Source organism: Meleagris gallopavo, chromosome 7, assembly GCF_905368555.1.
Source record: "Meleagris gallopavo chromosome 7, MGAL_WU_HG_1.1, whole genome shotgun sequence".
NCBI lineage: Eukaryota > Metazoa > Chordata > Aves > Galliformes > Phasianidae > Meleagris > Meleagris gallopavo.
In genome coordinates, this window is record NC_139410.1 from 10,982,883 (window position 1) to 11,008,967 (window position 26,085).

Consider the following 26,085-nt stretch of genomic DNA (forward strand, 5'->3'; position numbering starts at 1 on the left):
GCAATCATTGGCTGGCACATTTCTGGGAGCCTCTGTGGCTCTCTACCTAGCTGCTCACTCATTCTCACCTTCTTTCCTGTGAGGCCATCTGTCAGTGGCAGCACTCCATCACCACCAAATCATCTTTCTTTCAAAAGGAACAGTCCCTCCACAAACTGTGAAACAAAACAACAACAAAAAAAATACAGCTATTTAACTGCAAGTAATATTAAACCAAGATGATAATAATCCCAGGACCCCAAGAAGCAAAGTGTTAGACCTCACATGTAAAAAATCAATAATCACTTCCACAACACAAGGATGGTTTGGTTCACTCACACAGAGCCGGCAGACAAAGCTAAGCAGTCAGACTTGTCCTACCTACTCTTCTCACAGTAGGCCCATTGTAAGGGTGAACTGATCAAAATCTAGTTCAAAGGCAGAAAAACTCTAATTCTCTGTACACACTCAAAAAAACATTGAAGCAGAATAATTGATTTGTTTTCAGTTTAAGAATCCTAAGCTGAAACAAAATGTATAAGACAAATATATTTATAGGAGTAGATAACAGTTAGGAATTCAATTCTTAATCCTGAATCAAATCACATTACCATATGTAACAGAGTACAGTTCTATTAAAGCTTGTGCAGGAAAGCAAAAAAACAGTGGAAGAATTCAAAACATTTATTCACAGAATCTGGTATCAGAGTAGCTATATGATAAGTCTACATGAACCAATGAGGAAAAAGCAGCTGCTCTATTTAATGCTTTTATCCTTTTCCATTTTGAATTTTGGAAATCTACGCTCACACCTTTCCATCTTCCCAAAGATACCTTTGTATTATTCATCCTGTAAGAAAAGTGACACTACAGAGAATACTTGTTTCTTACTGTCTGTTGGGTAGAGAAAGAACTGTATTTTTCCTCAATGCACTACCTGGCTAGATGAAGTAATGAAAATTTTAATTACATTAAGGAACACGTGATTACATTTACTGAAATAAGTTTCAGACAAATTCTTTCAGCCATTTTGTCTCAGCATAGCTGCTGTCTGTATCTGCTGTAAGAAAAACAGAAAAATATTCTAACATAATGGCCTTTTAAGATCGTTCATCTCCAAGAAAAAAATTTAGAATATTTGAACCCCTTATACAGAGAAAACAGACAAGTCTTGATCACAAGAGATAACGTATACAAAGCTGTAAACTGCATACAGAAAAGTTTCAATTCATAATTAGAAATAACTCACACAAATTCCAGTGCTTTCCAGCACTAGAATGCTCTGAATAATGAGGTACCATGCAGACCTTTGTAACACCAGATACAGGACACCAAAACAGTGATTCGCACTTCAGAATTGGCAAAGAGCAGATAGGAGTCACAAAAATATAAAACAAAATATAAAAATATAATATATAAAATATAAAATTAAAAAAATCAAATTAATATGAGAAATAGTGTTGTGATGAACCATATGTATTTTGCACTTAAGAAAACAGCAAGTCAGATCAGACTTTCTAGGATCAGAAACAGTTGCATTCATCATCAGAAAGATACTTGAAATGCTTTCAAGGCATTTCTTCCTCTTCTTTCTCAACAATAACAACAACTAACTAACAAACAAACCCACTACTGTCAATTTTTACATTAACAGAGGAAGTCTGAAGATAAAGACACTGTCATACAACACTTCAGTAACGCAGGTGTTGATGAAACATCAAAAGAAATAGAATCATTCCTAGAACTTCTGATTTTGTTATGTGTTCTTGCTTGGAATAAGCCCATTTAAATACAGTTCTTAGAATGTCTTTTATTGAAGATCTTGGCACTTCTTTGTGAAGGACTGTAGCTAAATATATAACTTCCTCATGGACTATATGAACTTTAGTAGAGTTGTCAGAGTATCAACAGTTGTATCACACCATAAATATTTAAGACCAGAGAAATTAACTCTGAATATGCTTGGCTTCTATCACTGAGGAATTTATTTTTAATGGCTCAAAAATGTATTTGTCTCACAAGGTTCAACTGCACAAAAATTTACTATTTTATTTCTAGTAACAAGTTCTCATTATAAGTAGAAAGTTGTTTTCTCACGATCAGAACATGCCATTTTCTATTGAGCCCATCACCTAATTTCATTTGTTTATAAATGATGTTGTAGCTTTACAAATGCATTATTTCACCTGGACTGTTATATGTAGTGAAGTTTAATAATCACAGAAGTGAAAAAAACAGATACCACATACTCTCATAGTATGAAGGATTGCTAAGTTATCAGCACCTGCACTGCTCTGCCCACATGCTTGCTTTTTTTTTTTTTTCCCCCCTCAACACTGCAAGAGAAGAACTGCAAACACTGCCAAACAGAGCCAAATTATGAAGTGGATTTTTGTTACAAACAGATGGTCGCTACTTTGACACTGATGTCATGGCTCCCACTAGCAGAGCAGATTGCTAATTCCGATTCTCCAGAAATCAAACACTGCCACGCTGCAACAACTGCTACTGCAAGGAATGACCTGGTGTAAACATTCATCTGATTACTATAGGACTACAGCCCTCACTGGACATTGAGTACTAAGTACCACAGACATAAAAGAAATCTCATATTCAAGGCTGAACAGAAACAACCCATACACCTGTGACTTGCAAAAATAATGGAACTCCCATCAGCCTCAAAGATGTATCACCATCTGATAGTTTATTTACCTGCTACAGTTGACAGATAATAACAAATACTTCTATAACATCCCCATATGTCGGCTTACTGCTACAGAGCTGTAGAGCTGGTAAGCACTTAACTAGGAGGACTGCAACTTTGTTGCACAGCTGCTGAAAAGGGTTACCTCCAAGCTTCCTAGTTCAAAGCTAGGAGCTGTCAACACCAGTATTGCCTACATTTAGGCACACTTAGCATTAGCCAAAAGAACTGGGACAAATATTATCTGTTACACCAGCCAATTAATAATTTAAGATCTACTGAACAGACAAGAGACTCCAAGATTTGTGAGCATCCCTCAGCCCCCTCTTCTGAAACCACACCTTCCTCATTCAGCACACACGCAGATGCCTTCCCTCCCGAGCCAGACAGCTGCTGAGCACGGCTACTTCTATGAAGGCAGCGTACCGTGACAGCGGCGGCGAGGCCTTCACCCCGAGGAACATCGGCCCCTCTACAACTACTCCGGCTGTGCTACACCGCCTGTAACCGCCCGCACAGCCGGGCCGGGATGCCACTGAGGGACGCTGAAAGGTGAAAGCGCGCTCAGCCCTAAGAAACCGAGTCACGCAAAGCGAAAGTGAAAAGAGATAAAGAGGTGACTTCAGGTGACCTCCTCACAGCGAAAGGGAAAATTCCTCATGAACCCTTAGGAACGCACGCTCCTCGCCCCACACAGCCCCGAGAGCCGCCATCCCGTCAGCGCGGCCCGGCGGAGGCCCGCAGCGGGCTCACCGGCGCAGCGCAGCCCCTCGCCGCCTCCCGCGCTACGGCCCGGGCCCGGGCGACGCACGGAGCTCCCGCGGGGCCCCTCGGCAGCGCGGTTCCACCCGGCGCCGCGCTCCAGCCCCTCTCCGGCAAAAGCCCGGCCGCGTCCCCGCGCCTGCCCCGAACTTCCCGCACCCGTTACCGTCCCGCCGCCTCGGCGGCTGCCCCTCAGCCCCCCGCGGGAGAGACCGTTGGCGGGAAGAGCGCGAGCGGGCGACAGCTGCGCGCGGCCGCCGCAAAGGAGCAAAACGCGCCGCACGCTCCTTCCCGCGCGCCGCCTCGCACCTCACCGGGCCGCGCGCTCGATCCTACCGCCCGCCCACGCCGCCGGGGCACGGATCAGCTGGGGGACGCGGGGCGGGGCCTGCGCCGCGCAGCGGGCGGGACGGAGGAGCCGCAGCCGGGGGCGGGCTCAGGCGGCCGCGCCGACGGGTCCCTGCCTGGGACAAAACGCCGCCGTGCGCGGCCGCGCTTGAACGTTCCGGGCTTGAACGTTCCGCCCTCGCTGCTGGGCTGTGGCGTCAGCGCGGGTCGGGCGAGTCGCGCCGGTGCAAAACTGCGCGTGTTGATTGTGTTTAAATATATTTTCAAAGTCCGTTTGTACGAACGTGATCATAACGCCCAGTAATGCCTTCCTGCGTGGGAAGCCTTGCAGCTACAGGCAGCCAACACTTGCACAGCTGCTGTGTGCGCTGCTCACCCACACTGCTCGGGCAGCTCAGCTTAAAGCTAATGGCACACAGAACTGTAGTTGTACAGACATGAGCAAAGTCACAGCCTGTTCCTGTGCGATACGTATCAATTACCTAATCTGTTAATTACCTAATCTATCACACTGAGAGTTACTTAAGGAAAAGAGCTTTGTACGGGCAGGTGTGGATTTATTGTCTATTCTTCCATCTTCCTTTTTTGTGAAAATATGTTGGATATTTTTAGAGGACATGTACCCAATGAGCTTAAGCCAACAGAGCTACTGCAGGCATGAGTTTGGATCACTACATATTGCACTTTAAAAGAAAAACTGCAGAAATCATAAGAACGCTTGAGGCAGAGGTCTCATGCAAGTCATAGGACCAGCTAGAGGGGGGAGCAAGTGAGAAAAAAGAGAGTGCTAGCAGGACTCAGGACAGCAGGGGAGACATGCTGTGTGTGAGCGCCGTCAGGACGCGGTGCTGCAGTTGCTGCTCTGAGGGAATGGGCTCGTGGCACAGCAGAAGCCTTCAGCACGTGGAAGCGGCATCTACAGAAGAGGTATTTAATATCACCATGCAATGATTCTGCGCTGTGAAAGATTGCACCTGGGCTCTTCCCCTTGTTGTAAGGAAGCGCAGATGTTCACATTAGCTTCTAACTAGACAGCATCAAACACTGCAGCTTCAGGCTTGTGAAACTGCTGAGAGAGCACTTCATGCCTTAGATAGCAAATAAGTTCCTTTGATGTGATGATATGGGAAGAGATTGCACTCCAGTAAGCTCAGTGACACTGAGAGATTATAAAAGAGGGAGCTAATGATCTGTCTATCAATGTTCAGGAGGAGGCATCATTACAAGTCCTGTTGTGTTTGAATCCAATGACAGGCATCCATCCCATGTAGCTGCCCATGAGGAGACTGCAGGCTGCCTGCCATTTGTTACTACTTTCTATGGTTTACGGCACTCTTATAAAGTATGGGCCAAATTACCAGGCTGTCTAAAGCATACAGTGGTGAGAAAGGCTTAATGTGGCAGGGAGAGGAGAAGAAGACGGCATAAATTTAAATGTCTTTAAATTTTACTCCTGCATTTGTTTTTTATTCCCTGCCCTAACAGATTACTATCTGGAAAGGAATAAATCAAGGGTAAGAAAAAATATCATGTATTTAGAATGATACGGATTGAAGTTTCTTCAGTAGTTGCAGCAGCTTTATCTCTGTGTGCTGTCAGAGCTAACGTTTACCAAGACAGAAACATACAGACAGTTTTTTCCCTTCTGGATGTCTTAGAAATCATCTGTAAAGCATGAATGATGGGGAGGGAGCTGAAAATGAAGTGCTTAAAGCCAGTGCAGTCAAAGAGAAAGGAAAGAACCACTGCAGTTAAATGGTTGTTCACCAGTGATATGGTTTGCCTTCTCTTCTTGTGCCAGCTGAGAGATGTAACCAGAGGAGCCCTTCCTGTGCCCTCACAGCAGCCTCAGCATTTCCACACTCTCCAGAGTCGAAGGTTCAGGATGTGGAGGCCTTGGACTTACACTGATCCCTTCCAAGAACAGGATGTTGTGGAGAGTTTTAAATGGGTGAGTGTGCAGCATCTACAATGACAGACAGAAGATATTTCATGCTATGATTATTCCAACCATGAATCCATATTTAATTGGTGAATGACATGCTGGTAGCTTCTAGTTCTTCACGGCAACCTAACATGTATACCATTTTTTTTCATTAAGCAGAGACAAGGCATCCCATTTGGAGCTGCCACATCCTACATACATCTGGAGAAGCTGTGTGAAGGGTCCTCTGCAACTGTTTACAGGGGGATCAGCAGGTGAGTATGGACCACCAGTGCTGTAAGTGCATTCCCAATGCCTATCACTTACAGAAATCAGAAGAATAAGCTTGAAGCTGGGCAATTTGGAGTACTTGTAGGGAGATAAAGACTAATCAAATGCCTGAGTTTGCTTTTAAGTGGAATATTTGCAAAGCCCCATCCAATTTTTTCAGAGAACTCCTCCACTTCAGCAATGGAGTTTCTGCCAGTGCATTTTGCTGCATGGCAGCATGCCAGGGAGATCAGAAATGGAGCAAGGGTTTTCCATGGAATGAGGAATTCCTGAATGACAGCAAAATTGAGGCTGAGGACACACTGTCATCACATGGGGGCAGGAAAGCTGTGAGAGGGAAGAGTGGGAGCACTAAGGCACACTAGCAATACCTGCTCTGTCTGGGTGGGCTGGTTCCATTCTGCTGCTCGAGATTTGCAACTCGTTTCTAAATTTGGCCTGGGAGGGAGAGTGAGCCCTAAATACTTTTGCTTGGTGAGTATGAAGCACCTCAGAAGCCTGTTAATGTTGTCATCATGCCAAGCACTGAGGTGCTTAGTGTGACCTTCTGCTCTGACCTGTCAGGATCAATGGTCAGTTGGTGGCACTGAAAGTTATCAGCCTGGAGACAGAGGAGGGAGTGCCCTTTACAGCCATTCGAGAAGGTAAGAAATTAAGAGCCTTGTCAAATAACTGGTATAGAGTGAGAGACATCATTCTTGAAGAGTACTTGTTTTAATCTGAAAAATCTCTGTGTGACAGCTTCCTAACTCCTTTCTTGCTGACTGAGCGTACAAGCTGTGCTTCTCACAAAACTCTCAGTGTCCTTATCCCCTCATGAAGGAGATCTTTGTGTTCTGGGGATAAGCATGTGATAGAAGGAGGGGGAACCTGCTGGCCTGTGTATTTCCTCATGTGACAGATAGATACAGCCAAGCCTGTGATAAGGAAAGGGCTGGCTGCAGCCACAGCTTGTCTCTTCTGGCAGTATAGGACCCCTTCACATCTCCTGTCTGCAATCCAGGTTGCTTTCTCGCTGCTATTTCTAAACCCCTCTGGCAGTAGCAGATCAGAGTGACCTGCATCTGCCAGGTGGGGCTACTGGATGTGAGACAGATTGCCTGTAAAGACATATCAGATACAAGAGGGAGATATGACAGGAGATAAGTAACTTCTTTTGCAGCTGTCAGCTTCTGGATACATGTTTTGGGATACATGTTTTGTCCCAGTTACATGGAGAATCAGAGGAAGAAGAACTTGGGCTGCAGCTGCAGATTCTGGGCTCCAAGCAATGGAAACAAACATAGTATATGTAATAAAGGAGTTTATTACAAGGCATGTCAAAGAGGGGCTAGTTTTTCAATCTCTATGTTTTTGGAACAGATTTAAGATTTTATTTAGTGGGCATCATCTTTTTTGGAGTACGATGCCTGGCTGATGCTATACACTTTATGGCTGTGTAATAAGAGAGAAGCCTTCCGTCACTGTGCATATTTTGAATACTAAAAATAAAAATATAAATGACATCAATGATAACATGTGTCAGATCTGCTCTCCAGAGCAGTCCTTGGATGCTCCAGCACTGACTGTGTTGGGATCAAACTTCATTAATGATGTACTGCTCTAAGCAGAGCTGGACTCACCTGGCTTCTGTTCTGTCAACACACTTCACCTCCCTGGCATCAATCCTGCTGGTGGCCCACCTCTGCACTAGGGCTTGAGTGGATGTAATTCCATGGAAGTCATGCAGCTTCACCACAATGAATTCTTTAACAGATCCAGTGGTCAAAGGACAGAGAACCTGGCATGCAGGGAATTTCTGGAGGAAAAGGAGGAAGTCAGTCAGTTGTCACTGCTTGACCCTCATCCCCAAATTATGTGCTTTAAAAGAGAAGAACAGCCTTTGTACCGTTAGCCACATGGGCAGCAGGCAGCTTCTCCTGTGTTTGCTCTGTCCCTCAGCTCATTCCTCCTGTCAGAGTTGCATGCTGACAGAAATGCTCATTGCACATCCACAAGGTATCCACAGGCCACAGCTCAGAGTTAACCATTTCAAAAAATCTTTTTGCTGTCTCAGTGTTCAATACTGAAACAGGCTCCGATTCCTTATGCTCAGCTTTAAACACCTAACTATACATATGCAAACTGTTTTTAGTGCATAGATGCACAGGCTGTGGGCCTGGCAGAAGTCTGACCTGTGCTCCTTTCCCTCAACATACAGCCAAGATTATTGACCTCCTAACCTAGAGACCTCTATGAAACCTGGAGTGAGCTAGGTTAAATCCAAACACAGCTATACTGCTATTGTTTTGACAAATGCAAAGCCACACAGCCACCTCCACAAGCTAGGTCTGCTAGGAACTAGCAGAGCACAGCAGTTTTTACACTGGGCAGTTGTGGACTGGAAGTCTGCTTGGTGTTAGCACAAACACAGCTGATACCTGGAGGATCACACATCCCAGCTTGAAGAGAAATACTTCGAGTAAATCCAGTGCTTAACAACATTTACCTTTTCAGCATGGCAAGAAATTCTATCGGTCACCTTCACAGAGCACGGGGCAAAGTATCTGCTGCTTTCTCAAGTTCTTTGAGAAAGAAGTGCTTTTGTTTAAGTGCTTGATTTTGGTTGAATGCATTTATGTGTCCCTACAGACACAAGTTCACAAACTGCCTGCTTGATTAAGCTTCTATTTTCATCTGTGCAACTATCTCAAGAGGACCATAATCCAGTTTCTTCCTTTCACAGAAGTTTGTAACCTTTACACCAGTCTGTTGTCTGGTGTCAGTGAGAGCTACGCATGTAAGAGACCACACGTATTTTGTTTTCTACTTTTTACTGTAGTTCAAAACTAGGGTAGACTTTGTTGCTCACGAGATGGAGTGTCAGAGGCCGGATGTGCCAGCATTCACAGCAGCCCAAGCACAGAGGGACTCTCACATCAGACAACTCCATTTGAAGCTCAGAAAAACCAGAGATGTCAGTGGATTGACTCCAGGCTTATACAAGTGTAATTAAGATAAGAGAGTTAACAAACTCTTTAGCTGATTTCTGAGTGAAAGCAGAGAGATACCAAAATATAGCTCTTTACAGAATGGTTTGTGCTATACAGTTGCATATACCCATTTGCTGTGGTGTTTTTGCTCTGTGTTTACACTTGTCCACTAGAGAAATAAGCCTTAAAAGCTTTATCTATGCAGAACTAATGATGTTCTAATGATCAGCACCCCTTTAACATGCTCTACTGTAGGGCAGGCTGAGAGTCTTAACTTCATTCAGTATGGGAGAAAACCAGGGTGATCTCACGAAAAGTCTACTTTAAATAGATCTTTTGTGTACTGCTCAGCTTTGCAGCATCTGACACCTCAAATTTACAATGTAAGTCAATAGTGCAAACAAAGCACAAGATTTATTCATGTGGCACATTCTCAGATACCCTGGAGGAATGGCACACCACTGACAAAGAGCCAGTTCACCCCAGGAAGCCCCACAGAGCTGAAATGCATTTTAAGTTCAGTTCTAGCTGTAGCACCTGACACCGCAGCAGGAGGCTGTAGAAGCAACCAACAAGGAGCAGTTCCCAGGGGCCTGATTCAGACACAGGGGCTGAATTCTTCATTTCACTGTGGACCCTCTGTACTCCTCTGGAGCAACAGATTAGTCTGGCCACGTGGGATTTTCAAGGTATCACACAGCCAGGTTGGCAGTCCCTTCCGATAGCAGATAGAGTCTGTCTGGGATATAGCCAGAGCATAATTATTGGGTTCACAGGCAATTAGGTACAGTGTGAAGCATATTTAAGGTTCATACCACAGTGCACTCATGGCAGTACCAGGGGCAGTTCAGCTCCAGCAGCACCAAGCTCCGTGCCAGAGCTAACTGACATTCTCTGCTGCTTCCAGCACTTACCAAGTATCCCGTACTGCTCAGCAGTCTCACTACTGACATGCACTTAGGCCACACCTAGCTATAAGGCTTCTAGAACCAGTCTAAATTTTTAGGTTGTAAGATGCAAAGTTTGCATTACCGGTCTAAAAACCTTCAAATATTGTTTGTTTGCATTGTTTGAAGCAAACTGCTGGAGCAGCTCTGAGGCTATGCTGATAGTCAGGCCAATAGACAAAACATGCCAGAGCTGTATAAATCACTGTGCACTCAGTGACTTCATCTCTGTTCTTTGAGTCTAAAGCTGGAAAAAGTTACCAATATGTAAAAGCATCTAGCTAAATTCATCTTAGCATAGATAAACTGATTTCTTCTGGCAGCTTTTACACAAAAGCTGGAAGCTGATGGAAACCTATGTTTCCCCATAAGTCCACTAAGGGCCTTTCTGAGGGCATGTGCTGGGAGGTAGATGGCAGAATGAACGTGAAGCTCAGCGGTGACCCAAGTCTGCCACACTCTGGCACTGGGAGCTCCCAGCCCCTGCTTCTCTCAGCATTTTCCTGGAAGAAATGATTTCTCATTGGCTCAGAAGCTGACAGCTGAGGACTGCAGTGTGCCTCTGAGAGAAGATGGGCTCCTGCCTAGCCCAGAGCACTAATTCCTTCTTCTCTAAGGAGCTGTTCCATCCTTTTCCACATTCAGTATACGCTGCTTTACGGAAATGCTGAGATTGGAATAGTTCACCCCAAATTTTATTTTCTGTTGCATGTATGGTCTCCTTGAACTTGCAGAAGCAGTACTGAAGCTGATCTTACTTTTATGTTTCTCCAGCTTCTCTTCTCAAGCATTTGAAACATGCCAACATTGTGCTGCTCCATGACATTATCCAGACCAAGGAGACCCTAACATTTGTCCTTGAGCACATGGTGAGTTATTCCTTTTTCTGGCTTCCTGTGAAGCTAGAGAAGTACTGGGAAGACCAGTGGCTGCATAATGAATTTGCTGCATTATGAGACATTGGCAAAGAAACAAATTGCAATCCTTTAGTGTAGTGACTGATTTCCCTTATTGATCTCCTGATTATCACACACAATTTTACTTTTTTTTTTTCAGTGTATGCAGCAGCTGTATGCAAAAATGATTCCACATCTTGTCTCCATGAGGGTGGCAGAAACTATTTACGTCCATTTCTGCCTTGACAATACAATAACAGTTCTTGGGCCACCACAAGGACAGGGAATAACGATGCCAGCTCACATCCTGTTATCAAATTTGTCCCTGACCTCATGTGGCTCACCAAGACCAAGCTGCAGGATACTATCATGAGTAGGGCAGGATGCCAATAAATGAGTTCTCTGCATGAGCTTTACTACTTTTGTTGCTTTTGCTAACAGCTATCAACAAAATTATGAGAATGTTTTATTCATTCTGCAGTTTTATGATTAATTCTGGCACAAGTATGAATTCTGTTAACTACCAACTTCAGGCCATAAACTGCTAGGGAGAGATAACAGGTCAGCCAGCTCCCCGATGTGACCAAGCACTTAGGCACATCCTTATGTGCTGCATCAAATTAAATATTCTCCAAGGTTAAAGAGATACCTTCATTTTTTCTACATACAGAAGAGACACAGTTGGTAAAAGCACTTTACTTTCATTGTTTTGCCTCAAGTTATCTGCTGTTATTTAGCACACAGATCTGGCACAGTACATGGCCCAGCATCCTGGAGGACTTCATCCTTGCAATGTTATGGTGAGTTCCTTAAAAGACTTGCATCCCTTAAAGTATGAACACGAATGTTATTTTCCTCTGTATATGGTGACTGTAAATTGCTGCAGTGCTTCAAACATCTTTAAGCTCTTACTAGTATCTATTTGTTCCATATCAGACAAACACTTTGGAGAAAAACTGATTCTGATAAAGATGTAACAGACTACCTCTTGGTCTCCAAAGCCTTTCTGCAGTTAGTTTTTCCCATTACATAAGCCTAGTTCAGCTTTTGTGGACAATGACGTCTTGTGGCAAGCAAATTTGTCTTTACACAGATTTGTATCTTCTTATAATTAGAATACTTTATTAATTCCTCTAGTTAAAAGCTCTCAAATATCACTCTTTCTTTATTTGATAATGTCTTCATATTTACAGTCATTTAAACCTCTTTTGTTTCTGTCACAGCTTTTTGGGATAGGTTGACTAGAACTGAGCAGAGCTGAAGATGTACCATTACTTTGTAGATTGATGTTATAATAGTCTCTGACTCTTCTTCGTACACATCTTCACATTTAATTAACTTTCAGGCTTTTTGCTGCACACTGACTTACAATTTCAGTGCAGATGTCCTCGGTGAATGCCTGGGTCGTTTTCCTGAGTAGCGTCAGTTAATTTATCTTACAGCTGTCAACAGTAACTTTGTACCTTATCAAACTGCCTATTCATCTGACTTTGTCAGATCTCTCTGAAGTTTCTCACTGTCACTTCTTATCTTGGCTAATCTAAATACTTCTGTCATCTTCAAATGCTGCCACCTTGTTCACATCTTTTTTCGGATAGTTGTTAAGCAACACCAATTCTAATGTAGTTTCTTGGGGCCCTTGAAGCTCAGATATGTCCAAGATGCGGTGCTGTAGTTTTGGCACAGATTTCCAGGGCTCCACTACCAGGCAGGCTTGTAAAGCACATGGAGTACACGGCTGCAACATGTACTCCCTAGCATTTGTGTGAGTAAAACTAGCCAGCTGCTCTTCTTTCCTGCCTCAAGCCCTCACTGTCAGCAGAAATCAAATCACAAAAATGATTTACTGGCCCTCTAGGGGGTTGATCTAGTTCATTTCATTTTTGCTGGCAAATGTTTTTTTCCTCTGAGTGATTCCTATTGAATATGATGCAAGTGTGCAGAATATCATAGGGACACTTTTCTGGTACAGAAATTACCTATGGGTGTCACTGTTTATCTTCCTCTTCAGGTTAAGCTTCTTGTGAAAAATATCTTTTCTCTGATAAACTCTATTTATATACTTCTACTGTGTTTTGTTTTCTAGCCACTATCCAATTTCATACCTTGTTTCTATCCAACTTATTTTACTGAAGGCTTATTTATACTGCCATAGCGGTAGGAGTTAGATATTTCTTTCTAGCTTATTTTCTTATTCGCCTTTCTCTTTTCTTGATTTTCCCAGCTTGAAGATAACAGCTCACATTGCCAAACGAGTCAGTTCACTGGTCAAGCTTGGGCTGAGGAGAGGCAGTGTAGGTGTGAGAAGCAGCCCCACAACTCCCTCTGCTGGTATAACTGGCTCAACGGGGAAAATCTACCAGCTCCTTAAGCCTTTGTCGTGCTTAGCTTCATGTCTTCGTTATCAACACTGAGGTCAGAATATCTGCTGTTTCGAAAGCTTAGACTGTGTTTTGGCACGTAGCTCCTGCAGTCAACACTCCACTTCTAGAGAAAAGCTGCATTTCCAAAATTAGGGACTGCATTTTATTGCCTTCGTGGAGAAATATTCCACCTGAAAGCAATCATATCCCACCATAGTTTTCTACTTCTCAGACAACTCTATTCATTTTTGAGATTTTTACTCATTTCTCAGTTGCTTTGCCTCTGCTTTGTTCCAGGACTTACAAAGTTCAGAGCTCATGTATGAATGCAAATTCACACCAAATCATTTCAGTTTTTTTTTTATTTGTTTGTTTTGTTTTGTTTTGTTTTTGTTGACTTTTCAAGCTCTTCATGTTCCAGCTTTTGCGAGGCCTGGCATACATCCACCAACAACATATTCTTCACCGTGATCTGAAACCCCAGAACTTGCTCATCAGCTGTCTTGGTGAGCTCAAATTAGCTGACTTTGGTGAGTCACAATTTGTATGCTGCTAATATATCTGCTCAGACTGAAGCTTTAGCATGCATATAGATCTGCATCCCACAGCCAGTTAAGGCACAGAAGCATAACCTCTTACTGAACTTCAGAAAAGTATTTCTGTGGTCAATCTAGTCTTTCTTGTCTTTGCACTACTAGTTGCAGGGAGTAACCTCATTTAAGTCAGAGCAATTACTGCCACATAAAACCAGTTCAAGAGAACTGAGAATCAACCCCTCTATCTTCATAAAATCATGGGACGTGTAAAGTCCACAGCAGTGTGGACAGACGGGCTTTCTTGGCATCAGTTTGTGATGGCTGCTTGAGTGACAAATGGTAAAACCCAGCACAACATAGCATAATGCTTGATCTGATCTGCCCCAGAGATATCTTCCAGACACAATTTTTTTGTCAGTTGATTGTAACCTACATTGGGACTCCTTGTGTTTATTGAACTGAGAGAAAATAATGTTCTGTTTCCAATTATTGTTATCATTTATGTATTGCACCCACAGAAAGACTGTACTGCCACAGCACTCAGTATTTTTTATTCTAGCAGGCCTCGCTCGTGCCAAGTCCATCCCCAGTCAGACATACTCCTCTGAAGTGGTGACACTCTGGTACCGTCCTCCTGATGTTTTGCTTGGAGCTACAGATTATTCTTCTGATCTAGATATCTGGTACTGGCCTATGTCAAATCATCTGGGGTCTTTTGGGAAAAAACATCTTTATCTGAATTAAATGAACTCAACCAAGTTAGAGTAGTTACAGTTGTAAGCAGAGGAATTAACACCTGTGAGTAGAAGGCAAGTGAGCATGGAGGAGTTTTGTACTGCAGAGTTCATAGACATTTTGGGACATGGTGTCAGTACATATCAGCTATGGAGTTATATAAATCTGACTTGACAATATTTATAAAGTATGTAAATCTCATTTGGTGACATCTATAAAGCACTTTCAGGTCTTGTGTTTCCTTAAAGCACTTACAGTTTTGTAGATATGTGGTTGGCTAAGTCAGTGGTAGCTATCTACAGCTATAGTTTTGTGAAGAAACAATGAATGCAATCATGAATACACAAATGATGACTCTGGCCTTTGTAACAAAAGATGGCAGTAAAGGGCTTCTGAATAGGTCTGAAGGTATAAAAGTGTCTAAGATGTTCATTACTTCTGAAATACTTTGTCATTCATCTTAAAGAACGTCTTAGGTGCACTCTACACTTCATATAAGAGAAGAACTGTCTTCAGTTAAGGCTTCTTATCTTATGAGTCCTATCACAAAATCTTAAAATGCCTGGGAATCATGGGAAGCAAGCTATGCAATAGCAAAACTGAAGGGAGAGAAGCTCCTGAGAGCAGGTAAAATGCAGGAGAGAATGAGTGTTTCACAGGGTTCTCACTGGACCTTTTGAGCTGGCCTGAATGAGTCTGAGTGTGCATCCATTTTCTGGCTCTCTTCTGCACCAACATGAACCTGCTCCCAGCAACACAGTTCTAACTTACTCATGGACAATGTGCATCTCATGAAGGAGCAGCAGAGCATCTTTATTCAGGCCAATTTTACCTTTGTAGATAGTACTGCAGCTCTGCCCTTTCTTCAGATCAGCAGATCCTCTGCCTGTGCATGTCACACTGACACTTTACTGCTGTGCAGAGTTGAAGGCTGTGAAAGGATGGGAGCACAGCAGGCTGAAGTATGCATAAGAAGGTTTGTAAGTTTGCAAAGCTCCAGCCAGTATCCCCTGCCAGAGATCTGTGGCTTATTGGAGACTCTGATGAACTAAGTCTGGAGGGCAGTTCAGGGAAACAGGAGATTTGTTTGTTAACTTCCCTAGGGCTGATGCTAATTTAATTGCTTAAAGATTTCTCTGAGGAGGAAAACCTTGCTAAATTCTAATAGCTTCCAGCTGCTAAGCCAGTCCAAATGTCCTGACTTCTCCCTCCTACTCCTTGCCACCTCTGTTGTCCAGACAGTCTTTCAGGAACATCTGCTGTGTTTGAGGAAGATGCCTGCCTAACAGACTGGAGGTTTTGCATTAGGTAGATGCTGGTAGTAACCTGTTTTTTTTTCCTGAAAGCTGCGGCCTGTCCAAAGCCCTGGTTGCATGCTTAAAGCGTGGCATTTCTGGATTCTGTGCAAATCCAGCATCCCCGATACATAACTCTGCTCTACTGCAGTGAATGGCAACAGAGAGCTGGAGTACAAAGATCCCATCCAGCACTCTGTCCACCTCTAACAGCAGAGTACTCAGTCCCGCTGAACAACATTCACACTGTAGGCACCTTTGTTATAACGCCTCCTTATAATAACAACATTCCAAGTGTTGGCCCTAAAGAAAGATGTCACGCTGAGAGAATAGAGAGTTCTTCAGTGAGCTCTATTCAGTAACTTCCTCTAACAAGAGTCATTTATTATCTTGATGTACACTGCATTTAAGTTCAATTTTTGTCTATTAGGAAATAATGTGAATTCACACAGATGTTATTGTCTATTGGGAAGAAAGAAAAAAAAAACTATTTCTTTTGGATACTGCAATTTACACGAAGGCAGGTTAGAATGCCCTTGCTAATGGCATGAGACAGTGGGTGTTAAAGCCTTGGTTTAAAGAAACCAATTACAACAAAATAAAACATTATGGCAATTCGTGCATAGTGTGCTTAAGCAGCAATACTGTCAGTGGGAGGCACACGGGAAGTGAATGAGGCCTTGAGTAGATGAAGAAAGAGATATAGAAGGAGTCTCACTAGCTCTTGGACTAACTAGAAAAGCTGCTTTAATCTCTGTGTATCTTTTTATTCTCTTTCTCCCTCACTATCTCTTCAAGACTTTAGAAAATTCAATTAAGGGATTTCAGGGAGACTGACAGTGTTTCAGCGAGACATATAACACTACATATAAGGGAGACTTTTTTTTAAACACTAAAGCCTTTATGCATGTTTAGTGCTAGTTTTCAAAATTCAGTTTTCAACATCATGAGTACCTACAGTCATGTCTTCTTTTCAGACAAGTTTTCCATGTAATTTCTTCTACGGTAGTTGCAGGAATCTCCCTAGATTCACCTAGAATAAGAATTCCTATGCAGTCATTTGACATAGATCTGCCGGGCCCACTACAGCCTTCTCCCAGGTCTGAATTGTGTTGCCCTATTTTGTCAAACTAGGAGACTTAGGCCAGGAGCTCCAGTGTGCAGTGCTGCCTGGTGAGGCACAAGGTGAAAGATATACTTGCGGCTAAGTGCCAAATTGCAATTCCCCAGTGACAGAGAATCTGAGGAGAGGAAACTGCAGGATCCCACAGAGAAACCTTAGATCTTAATCCCGATGAAGGTGTTTCTCCGTTGTGTGATGCAAGACTGGAGACTAAGGAGTAACTGAAGTATCCACATCTGTCCCAGGGACTGCAGGCTGATGTGATAGGGCTGTCTGAACCAACCCTGTTTATGTTCACTATGTTCAACCAGTTATAACTCTCCTGCTACTTTAGCTGTCAGTATATGGCTTCACATACATGTCTGGTGCATGCTGAAACATCATGCCTAGGCTCCTTCCTGAAAGACATCGTGAGGACCTGCAGATGGTAAGACTGCCTGTTGTTTTCTCATGAAGGATGGTACAATGTCTGCTTAACATAGGAGGAAAAAGAGAAAACAAACTGATCCAGGAGGTACCACGAAGTCCTTGGTCTTATTTGCACTGATATAACTCTACTGATCTCAGCAGGGTACTTCTGTCTGACACCACTGCAAAGGAGACCAGCCCTTGCACAGCACTTCAGTCTTCTCCTTTCACTAGGATCCCATTAATGAAGATACACCAGTCTCAGAGGGATACAGCAAGAATAAGAAGGTAGCTGTGACTACTGAACAGCCACAAAGCAGTCAGTGAAGGGCTGCTCTGCATTTCCTCCTCCTGGCAGAACTTGCTGTTGGACCCCATCTAACTCCTCTGCAGTTTATGATGCACTTCTTGCTCTGCCCCAATGCTTCCCTACACTGCTCTGTGGAACTGACATGTTTTGAGAAGTGTGCGGGCTTTCAGAGGCGAGGGCACCTCAGAAGTGAACACCAGAGCACTAAGGGGAAGAGGGAGAAAAACAAACCAGTTCTGACCTTGGCCTAACTCTTGAGAAATACTTAAAACTAAAGGTTGTTTTTTGAACCATTCTCATTAAGAGAAGGATCTTCATAATGCCGGAAGGACAGTGCCTGTAGCTCTCATATATTGGAAGACTGAGGCTTCTGGAGAGGTTAATCAGATGACTAGCACCAAAGAGGTCTTTTTTTCCAAAGTCCTATCTTAACCCGTAGAAAAATCTACCTGGGAAAAGAGGAGGGTGCCCATATGCCACTGCATTACTAGTTCCAGCTATTTCTGGATTTTCTGTAAGGAAAAGCATATTTCAGCCTGGAAGCACAGGGAGGTAGCAACAGTTACAATTGCCACTGGTGAATCAATGCAGTATCAAGTAAGCATTAAAGGAAGCTCATCAGCTGAGTCACACTACAGGAAACAGTTCTTCCTTTCCAGCTGTTGTGGTTGCTCCGATAGCTCTGTCTTTATAAGAGACACTGGAGTTGAAAGGCATCCAGATATTGTTGGAATAAACCGGGAATACAAACAAGAGTTCTATCAGAAGGCAAATTTGTAAGAACTCAGAAGTTGTTCCTCTCCTCAAACTGACAGCTTGCCCAATAGCAAAAAGACTCATTACATTTGAATTTTTGAACAATTTACTCTTAAGAAATTATTAGCAAGAGCTAGATAGAATCTAGAAAAATCTAGGGAATAAATCTAGGGAAAAAAAGAGCCTTAAAAAAAGAGTTCTTACTTCCATGTATTGCTCTGCCTGGATTGTATGCCTTCTTAGAAATAATGGAAACCACTGCCGATCTGGTCTGCCTTCAATGAACTCTGTTGCCTCAAATCTTTCATCAGAGCAATTTAAGTCATGAAGATCACATTTGCAGAACACTTTCACTGTTACTAGCCCTTTTCCTTAGTGTTGTGTATACGTCTAAATTCAGTTCAGAAAACCTCACAGCACTGTTCATCAGAAGTAATCTCTGCAGGATGTCTAGTGGTATCCGACATTTGGGGGCTATATTGAATCCATATGAAGTTTCTGTTGTTGCCAGTCTAATGGCCATTTCTAGCTAGGATATCAGAACCCAAACTGTGGATAAATGTCAGGATTTCTTGCTTCAAAAACACAGAGTTGATTCTATTCACGGCACAAATCAAAAGTACCTAAATTGCACTGACCACATGTGGTTAGACTTGTGCAATGGCATCAGTGGATTGCAGCAGCCCCTGTGGCTGCAAAATAGGGTGAGCCATCTGAGTACATATATCAGCTGTGAAAACAGAGGGTTGTTATGGCACTGGTCTCAGCAGAGTCGGTTCCAAAATAATATCTAGTGATGTGGTAGTACTGTGAAACACAAAAATCTGTGTTGCAAAAGTGTGGGTTAAGTTTCATGACAAGCCTGGATTGTGTGAAAGCACATTTGACGAATAAGGAGCTAAGCTCACAAGACCCAAAGTGCATCAGAGTTGTTTGTGAAAATAGCATTAGATACGGATCTGCAAACAGGCTTGACATTACCTGAGGATGACCAAAATGAATACCAGAGATGAGCTGCATGTCAGGCTTTCAACCAACCACAGCCAGGTGGGAAAAGCATCTGCAGCATTGCAAAAACAAGATGCGAGTGGTAAGAGAGCAGTACAGATGACCAGAGGAGATTACTAGCTGTAGCTCTGTGAGTGAGAATAATACTGTCAGAGTCAATAAGACAAACCTGGGGTTTCAACATTTAAGCTTGAAAGACTCAAATCTGGTATAAAAGGAAGATGAAACTTGAAAAGTTGGATTGGGCTTAGAGAAAAGGCAGAAAACCTAGAAAATGTTTGGAGGGTAAAGATAAAAAGTAAATGAGCAGAGTTTTACAACACATAATAAAAGACTGAAACACCTGCAAATAGATAAATCTATCCTGACCACAACTATCTAATCACTATTCCCAGCAGGACTAATCCACCTCAGTAAAACTAAGCATTTTTTGCAGGCTTTGGTGTGTTGGTTTTTTTTTTGTTTTTTGTTTTGTTTGTTTGTTTTTGCTTTTTGTTTTTAAGCTGGCTGGTTTGCTTTAGCAAAAGTGTAGAGCAGAGGACGACATAAAACTAGGATTACTTTGCCACTGAATTTTTTATGCTGTCTTGCTTTCAGTTTTCTAGGGGAGGGCTAATTGCTTCTGAAGGGAAATCTCTCTACTGGTTAGTGCTTCTGTGTTTTATCTGCATCTATTGTACCCTTCTAGCCCATAAACTGTCTAGCAGTTCCCCATTTATTTTTTCTACTCTTATCACACAGATTTTGTAACTTTTTCTCACAGAAAACAACCTACAGCTGTGCAGGCATCTGCCCTGACTATCTTTTTTAAGGTGAGTTTTTAATAGGATAGGTTGAAAGAGACCTGAAAGAAACAGTTCGCTGCTGGGAAAAAAATAAAGAAAAAAAAAAAAAAAAAAAAAGATGGTACTTAGTGAGTTTCTTTTCCAAGGATATCACCTGTCTTGTTTTGCTGGTGAAGGGTGTTGTTTTTTTTTAGTTGGCGGGGCTGATGAGAAAAGCAGATGGGACCATAACTCACAGGCAACTTCAACTGCTCCATGTTATTCTAAAACATTTAACGTGGAAGGATGCAAATGTGATGAATCGCTAGTCTCCTTTGGTCTCATTTTACTTGCTGGGTTTTTAGGTCAAACGTTTCAGTGTGTAGGACTTGGATGAAGTTGCTGATTACTGCAAACAATTGGGAACAAGGGCCAGATGCAAGCACTTAGGACAGTGCTGGAAGCCCAGGGCTGTATAGCATGGTCCTTCCCATAGGAAGTAGAGTTTTTTGATAATGAATTACCCTGCCTAACACCATACCATGGAGGTAGATCAGCTTTTGCTGAAGCTTAGGTACATGTATGCAGACACCTCGTGTCCTGCCTTGCTTCCTTCACATATGCACTAGGTGAAAAACAGGTGGATGCATAGTATCTATACATCAGATTTGTATTTTTTGCATGAGATGCAACACATGTAGTATTTACAACTTATGTCAGGATTTCAGAATTTGCAGATCAAGATTTTTACATTTCCATTCCAACAATTGCAATCTCTCCCTTGATCACCCTACACTCACACTATGCAGATGGAGCACGTGAATGAGTTAATACCTTGGGTCTCTTGCAGGAGTGCAGGCTGTGTCTTTGTTGAAATGATCCAGGGCCTGCCAACGTTTGCAGGAACTTCTAGTGCTCCTGAACAGCTGGAGAAGATCTGGTCGGTGAGTAAAATACATCCTGAAATGGGAAAGAAAGGAATCTGTTGTTCCAGCTCTGTACTTGATTGTGAAGTCTGGAGCATAGGTCCTGTGAATAGCAGAAATAATTTGGTTCGGTCTGCCAAGTTCATAGCAGACTTCGTAACCCATTTTATATTTGGCAACTTTCTTACAGACACAGGAGTAAATCAAATGACTTTCCTTTGATGTTTGTCATCTCATCAAAAATTTAAAGCCAATTAAAATGACATCAAATTGAAGTAGGCATAAAAGGTGTGCAGGTACTGCAAATTCTATTCCTTCTCATTAATTCATTTACTTATTGTAGGATACAGCACACTATAATCTCACAAAGAAGCTCTAATACTTCTAGTAAGCTACCTTGGAAAATGGCAAGGCCCAGGGTTTTTTTGCAGGTCCTTCTTATATTGACTTGGAACATTTTCTATCAACCAGATTATGGTGCGGCCCTAGAGACTGCTTTGGCATAATGAAAAGCGTGAAAGATACTTAACAAAGGTAGCAGTGAATAAGAGCAGAGAGATTTAAAAGCCTCTTAAGATGACTTTTCTGCAGACGAAACAAAACCACATTGCTACGCCCTCAGTGGTTATTGGCAAAACTGAGATAGTTCCTGGCACTGGTGGATTCTGTATGATCCTGTGTGCTCGCTGCTGACCCCGCTACTGGCTTTCCAGAAAGGTCAACCCAGAGATTTCCACTAGGTTTTGCCATAGGTATCTGCCCTTTCACATCTCCCAGGGATTAACTCTTCTGCACAGGCAGTTTTTCAACGATGGGATATCAAAGCAGAAAGTACAGAAGACTTAAAGTTGGGAAGTGGTGAAAGAAGATTTTATAGCCTCCAGTTTATTGAAATCAAACTTTAACTTCTTAATTCCTTCATCCAGAAGCACACCTCTCAGGTTGGGTTTTCCTCTCTGCTTCTAGCTAGAATTTGTTAAAAAGACTTACAAGCAAGTCTAGTTATTAGACTTCAGTTCACTCAAATAAACGCTGAATTTCTCTTTCATAGAAAGTGAATAGAGAGAGTTATTAAGGAAAAAAAAAAATCCATACTTGGCCAATTAACACAGTTCAAAATCAGGGCAGGATTCAGTTTTGCAGTGTGAATGAAGGCTACCCTTCCACATATGGCTGAAATCTCTGGATACATTTCCTGTGGTTTTACAGTTGGAGGGTTATAGCCCTATCGTCATTTCTCTGGTATTAGAACTGATACCGTGATTAATAGGATTTGTGCTATAGAAGGCAAAAACTTATTTAAAAATCATGAGGAAGCTTTAAGAGCCATGAAATAATTAGTGCCTTTCACAGTAGGTTTTATGTTATTATATAGCCTGGAATGAGGGTCTATGTTAGCCAAGATTTCAAAGCTCCTTAGAGGCTTTCGATGCCTAGCTTGAGATATTTGGCATAGTCGGAGGTTCAGAATGGGGATTCCTACTGGTTTTTAATAGTCAGCTCCTTTCATGTACTAATAATAGAGGCATCAGGCACTGGTTTAGAGACCATTTGCATTTGTGTGCATGACTCTATGTCATTCAGAGTGCTTATCTCCATGCCAGATTGTTGTTTAAAACACCATATAGACATACAGCTGAAAAATCTCCATGCTGTGAAATATGTTCATCCTGTCAAACCATCGGACAGTCTGACTGTGAATTCATCAACATTTCTTCTAGAGGCAAATACCACCCTAAGTGGTGTCCATCCTCCTCTCTGTTCCTGGCTTTGTTATCCCTCACTTAGAGGAGCTTCTATCACAGCTTGCAGCCTAAGTTGCCACTGAAAGTATCAGTGGGTGCCAACACCACTGGGCAGTCCCCAGTGCAGTGCTGGCACAGGAGGACACCTCCAGCAGCGAAAGTAGCTGAACAGTGTGACCCCTGGGCTGGTGAACATATGCATGAATGGCACCTGGCAGTGAAGCTGCATACGCCTTCACTGAAGTTCCCAGGAGTGACAACATTAAGTCTCAGCAGGAACCCTTCCGTTGTAACATTAAGTGCTAAAATGTGAATGTCATTTATGTGCAGAGGTAGATCCAGTACCACTTAAGGCAGTGCAAATCTGTGCTGGGTCACAGTAAAGGCCATAGTCTCTCTCCATTGAGACCAAGTCATCCAGCTCCGCACCAATGCAGGGTACAATATACTGAGGCTAATGCTCTTCTCACTCTCTTTTTTTGTTTTGCACAGATATTAGGGGTCCCAACTGAAGACACCTGGCCAGGACTTTCCAAGCTCCCCAAGTATAAGCCAGGTAGGATTTAACTCACAAGAATATGGAGCTTTTTGGTCAGATCCACTGACCACTTATTAATTTTTGGATCATTAATTCATATGAGGAAAAAGACAGTTACTAAATCCCTTAAACTACTTGACAGCAGTGTTGTTTTAAGACAGTGCCCTAAGATACAGGCAAAAGTACATGCATGGCAAAGCTGCCTCACTGAGATACATGTTAGGCTGATGGAAGACTTCATTGTCCCAAGTGCTCTAGTTAGTCCCCAGTCCTCAGTGCAAAGGACCAATGTCTCCTGTTTTACACTGGAAAAGCTGACAGGTACCAGGGGACACAGTTTATCTGAACTCTTCTTATTTTTATGGAAATTAGTTTGGGGGCCCTAAGCCTCGGTTTTAAAGGTCACTGTCCCCGATTTTGATGTGGGCAAGGTGAGAAATCTGTGTGATTTATAAAGCTGGCTTCTTTTATTTCCACATGGGCTGGTAGAGAAGTCTGTGTCCTGGACTTCAAAGGGCCAGTTGTCTCTTATTTTGATGTGGGCAGGTTGAGAAGTATGCTTTGAAAAGCTAGCTCAGTCACTCTCCCTCTCCCTCTCTCTCTCTCCCCCTTTCTGTCTTTCTCTCTCTTTTTGTTTAATGTTTTCTCTTGGGAAAATATATTCAAGTGTCAGTGAGGGGGAAATGATGAGCACTGATTCTCAGCCTCTCAGCAGGATCATTCTCTAAGAGAAATATAAAAGTGAAATATTAAAAACCCTAGAATGTGAAATCCACCCATCTGCAGTCTAGCCATTCTCTCTCTCTTGTACCCTAAGAGAGTATGGGGGGATTCTGTCTCTCTGGAGGGGAAAAAAAGAGAGCAGGGGGAAGAGGAGGAGGGAGAAGACGTGCTTTGAGCAAGAGGTTTACAGGTTTAGTAGAGCATAGTAACATCTTTTCAAAGAAGTGGGTGTTGCTGTGTGACCCAGTCCAAGATGCCCCTCCTTTGATTTTGGTGCATGAACACTAAACAGCCCCCATTTTCACATGGTAGCCATGACTGGCTGAACAATAACCTGGTCTCACAGTCAAAAAGGCTGGAATCCTTCACACAATTAGCTGAGACACATTAATCAAACCAGCGTGAAATGGGAATGTGTCGCTGTCCACAGCAAGTTTAATTTGGATAGGGAGTGAGCACAGAGTAGACAGCTGGAGGAAGCACTTTCTTCTTTAACTTGCTGAAAGCTTGGTTGGGTACTCTACATGTTTTGAAGAGAAGAAAGACACACTCATGTGGATGACAAACCAATGACAATTTTTTGACAGCAGTCATCTCTGCATACAATGCCCAAAACTCTCCTGATACTGAGGGATACTTGAAAAGTGGGAGCACAAATGATAAACTAATGAAGAAATTAGTAGAATCAACACCGAATATCTGGATGCCCAGAATTGTCCTGGACAATAATTCCTCCTAGCACTGTTTTGCCTGAGCAGCAGCACTGTCCTCTGCCGCTGCGGAGGATGCCAGTGACAGGGCTGGGAGGAGAAGACACGCACCTAGGCACCAGGGAAATAGCTCCAGTCAGTATATCAAACCTGAACTGCTTTCAGACTAGATAGAATGCTTTGTTAATGGACTACAGTGGGCCAGAAGCGCCCTGTGCCGTGATGCCATGATGCTGGTGGCATTCGTGGCTAGAGCAGACAGAAATGCAGGAGACAGTGCAGAAGAGGATGCCCTCCTGTGGAAGCATCCCTCCGTGCTGGCAAGAACATGGAAAAGGGGTGCTGAACCAGTGCTTGAGACAATACCTCTGCCAACTGGAGAGCCAGCATCCTTTCCCTTCCTCAAAGCCTGCTGAAGGAGCTCCGAGATGCTCCAGCTACACAGTGGAGCCAACCACATGGCTCAAACCTGGGATGTAGAAACCAGCCCACTTAGAATAACGCTGTGCATATGTGGTTAGATTATGCTCTAGTCATGAACTAAACCAAGTCAGTTTTTGATGAGGCTGCCAGTAAAAAGGCAAATCAGTCTCTTTGTTTAAAGCTATTTGCTTTAAACATGCCCTGAATACTTCCCCCCTCTTCCCCGAGGCACAAGTGTTGCTGTCCCCCCGGGGATCAGTCACCAAGTGGAAGCTCTGGAGCTGCCTGAGGAAACCTTCCCTCTTGAGGTTCTTCCCAGCCCAGTGGAGTGAATCCCAGTGCCTGGGACAGTTCAGATAAGCAAACAAACTTCGGAAGCTTCCCCAGATCTGATGGCTTGAATGCTTTTAGCTAGTCCTATTGATGTTTGCAGTGAGCACAGGCAGCAAACAAACAAACAGGTTCCTGCCTGAGGCAAAGCACGAACACGCGCAAAACAAAGCTCTGAGGTGTGATCCTATTCTCATTGAAGTTGATGGCAAAACTCCCACTGGATTCAGCAGTGTAGGCTCAACCCCAGACTGAGGTTGTTACTGGAAGGGTTCCTGAGCTAGGTGGATTAGTAGGAATCTTTGAAATGAAAGCTGGAAACTTTTAGATGTTTTCCTGTCACTACTGTGGGCTTGAGCACATCCTGCTGCAAACCCTGAAGAGGAGACAGAGAGTGTGAGAGTCAGGCACACATAGGGCAGCTGCAGGAAGAGTGGCTACCCTAGCTCCTCTATGGAAAATTGTCAGGGAAAGAACTGTGCAAGACAATCCTTGTCCACCAGTGCCCGTGCCCTCTAGCTCAGAGAAATTCAGAAATGCTCCCCATGCCCATTGCCTGAAGTTTGATG

The 26,085-nt window shown here is 43.1% G+C and overlaps 2 protein-coding genes across 6 annotated transcripts in view; one reads left to right on the forward strand and one right to left on the reverse strand.

Annotated features, from left to right (window-relative positions):
- Positions 1-3,898, reverse strand: part of ALS2 (alsin Rho guanine nucleotide exchange factor ALS2) — a 37,865-nt gene extending 33,967 nt beyond the window's left edge. For 2 of the 5 annotated variants that reach the window (XR_014884453.1, XR_014884452.1), the window contains exons 1-2: positions 3,755-3,889; positions 69-155 (exon numbers count right to left, since the gene is read on the reverse strand). Coding sequence is in view for 3 of the 5 variants with exons in the window: in XM_085228331.1 (XP_085084457.1) it covers positions 69-88 (20 nt within the window). In the remaining 2 variants the exon portion in view is untranslated. Of the gene's footprint in view, positions 1-68; positions 156-3,604; positions 3,720-3,754 lie in introns of those variants that run through there. The other 3 variants (XM_085228331.1, XM_085228330.1, XM_085228332.1) reach the window with 3 other exon arrangements.
- Positions 3,899-3,939: 41 nt separating this feature from the next.
- Positions 3,940-26,085, forward strand: part of CDK15 (cyclin dependent kinase 15) — a 34,777-nt gene continuing 12,631 nt past the window's right edge. The window contains exons 1-10 of the mRNA XM_010713462.4: positions 3,940-4,720; positions 5,595-5,744; positions 5,895-5,992; positions 6,573-6,652; positions 10,702-10,796; positions 11,561-11,623; positions 13,593-13,716; positions 14,285-14,405; positions 20,972-21,065; positions 23,285-23,348. Of these exons, the coding sequence (XP_010711764.1) occupies positions 4,610-4,720; positions 5,595-5,744; positions 5,895-5,992; positions 6,573-6,652; positions 10,702-10,796; positions 11,561-11,623; positions 13,593-13,716; positions 14,285-14,405; positions 20,972-21,065; positions 23,285-23,348 (1,000 nt within the window). The 5' untranslated portion in view covers positions 3,940-4,609. The remainder of the gene's footprint in view (positions 4,721-5,594; positions 5,745-5,894; positions 5,993-6,572; positions 6,653-10,701; positions 10,797-11,560; positions 11,624-13,592; positions 13,717-14,284; positions 14,406-20,971; positions 21,066-23,284; positions 23,349-26,085) is intronic.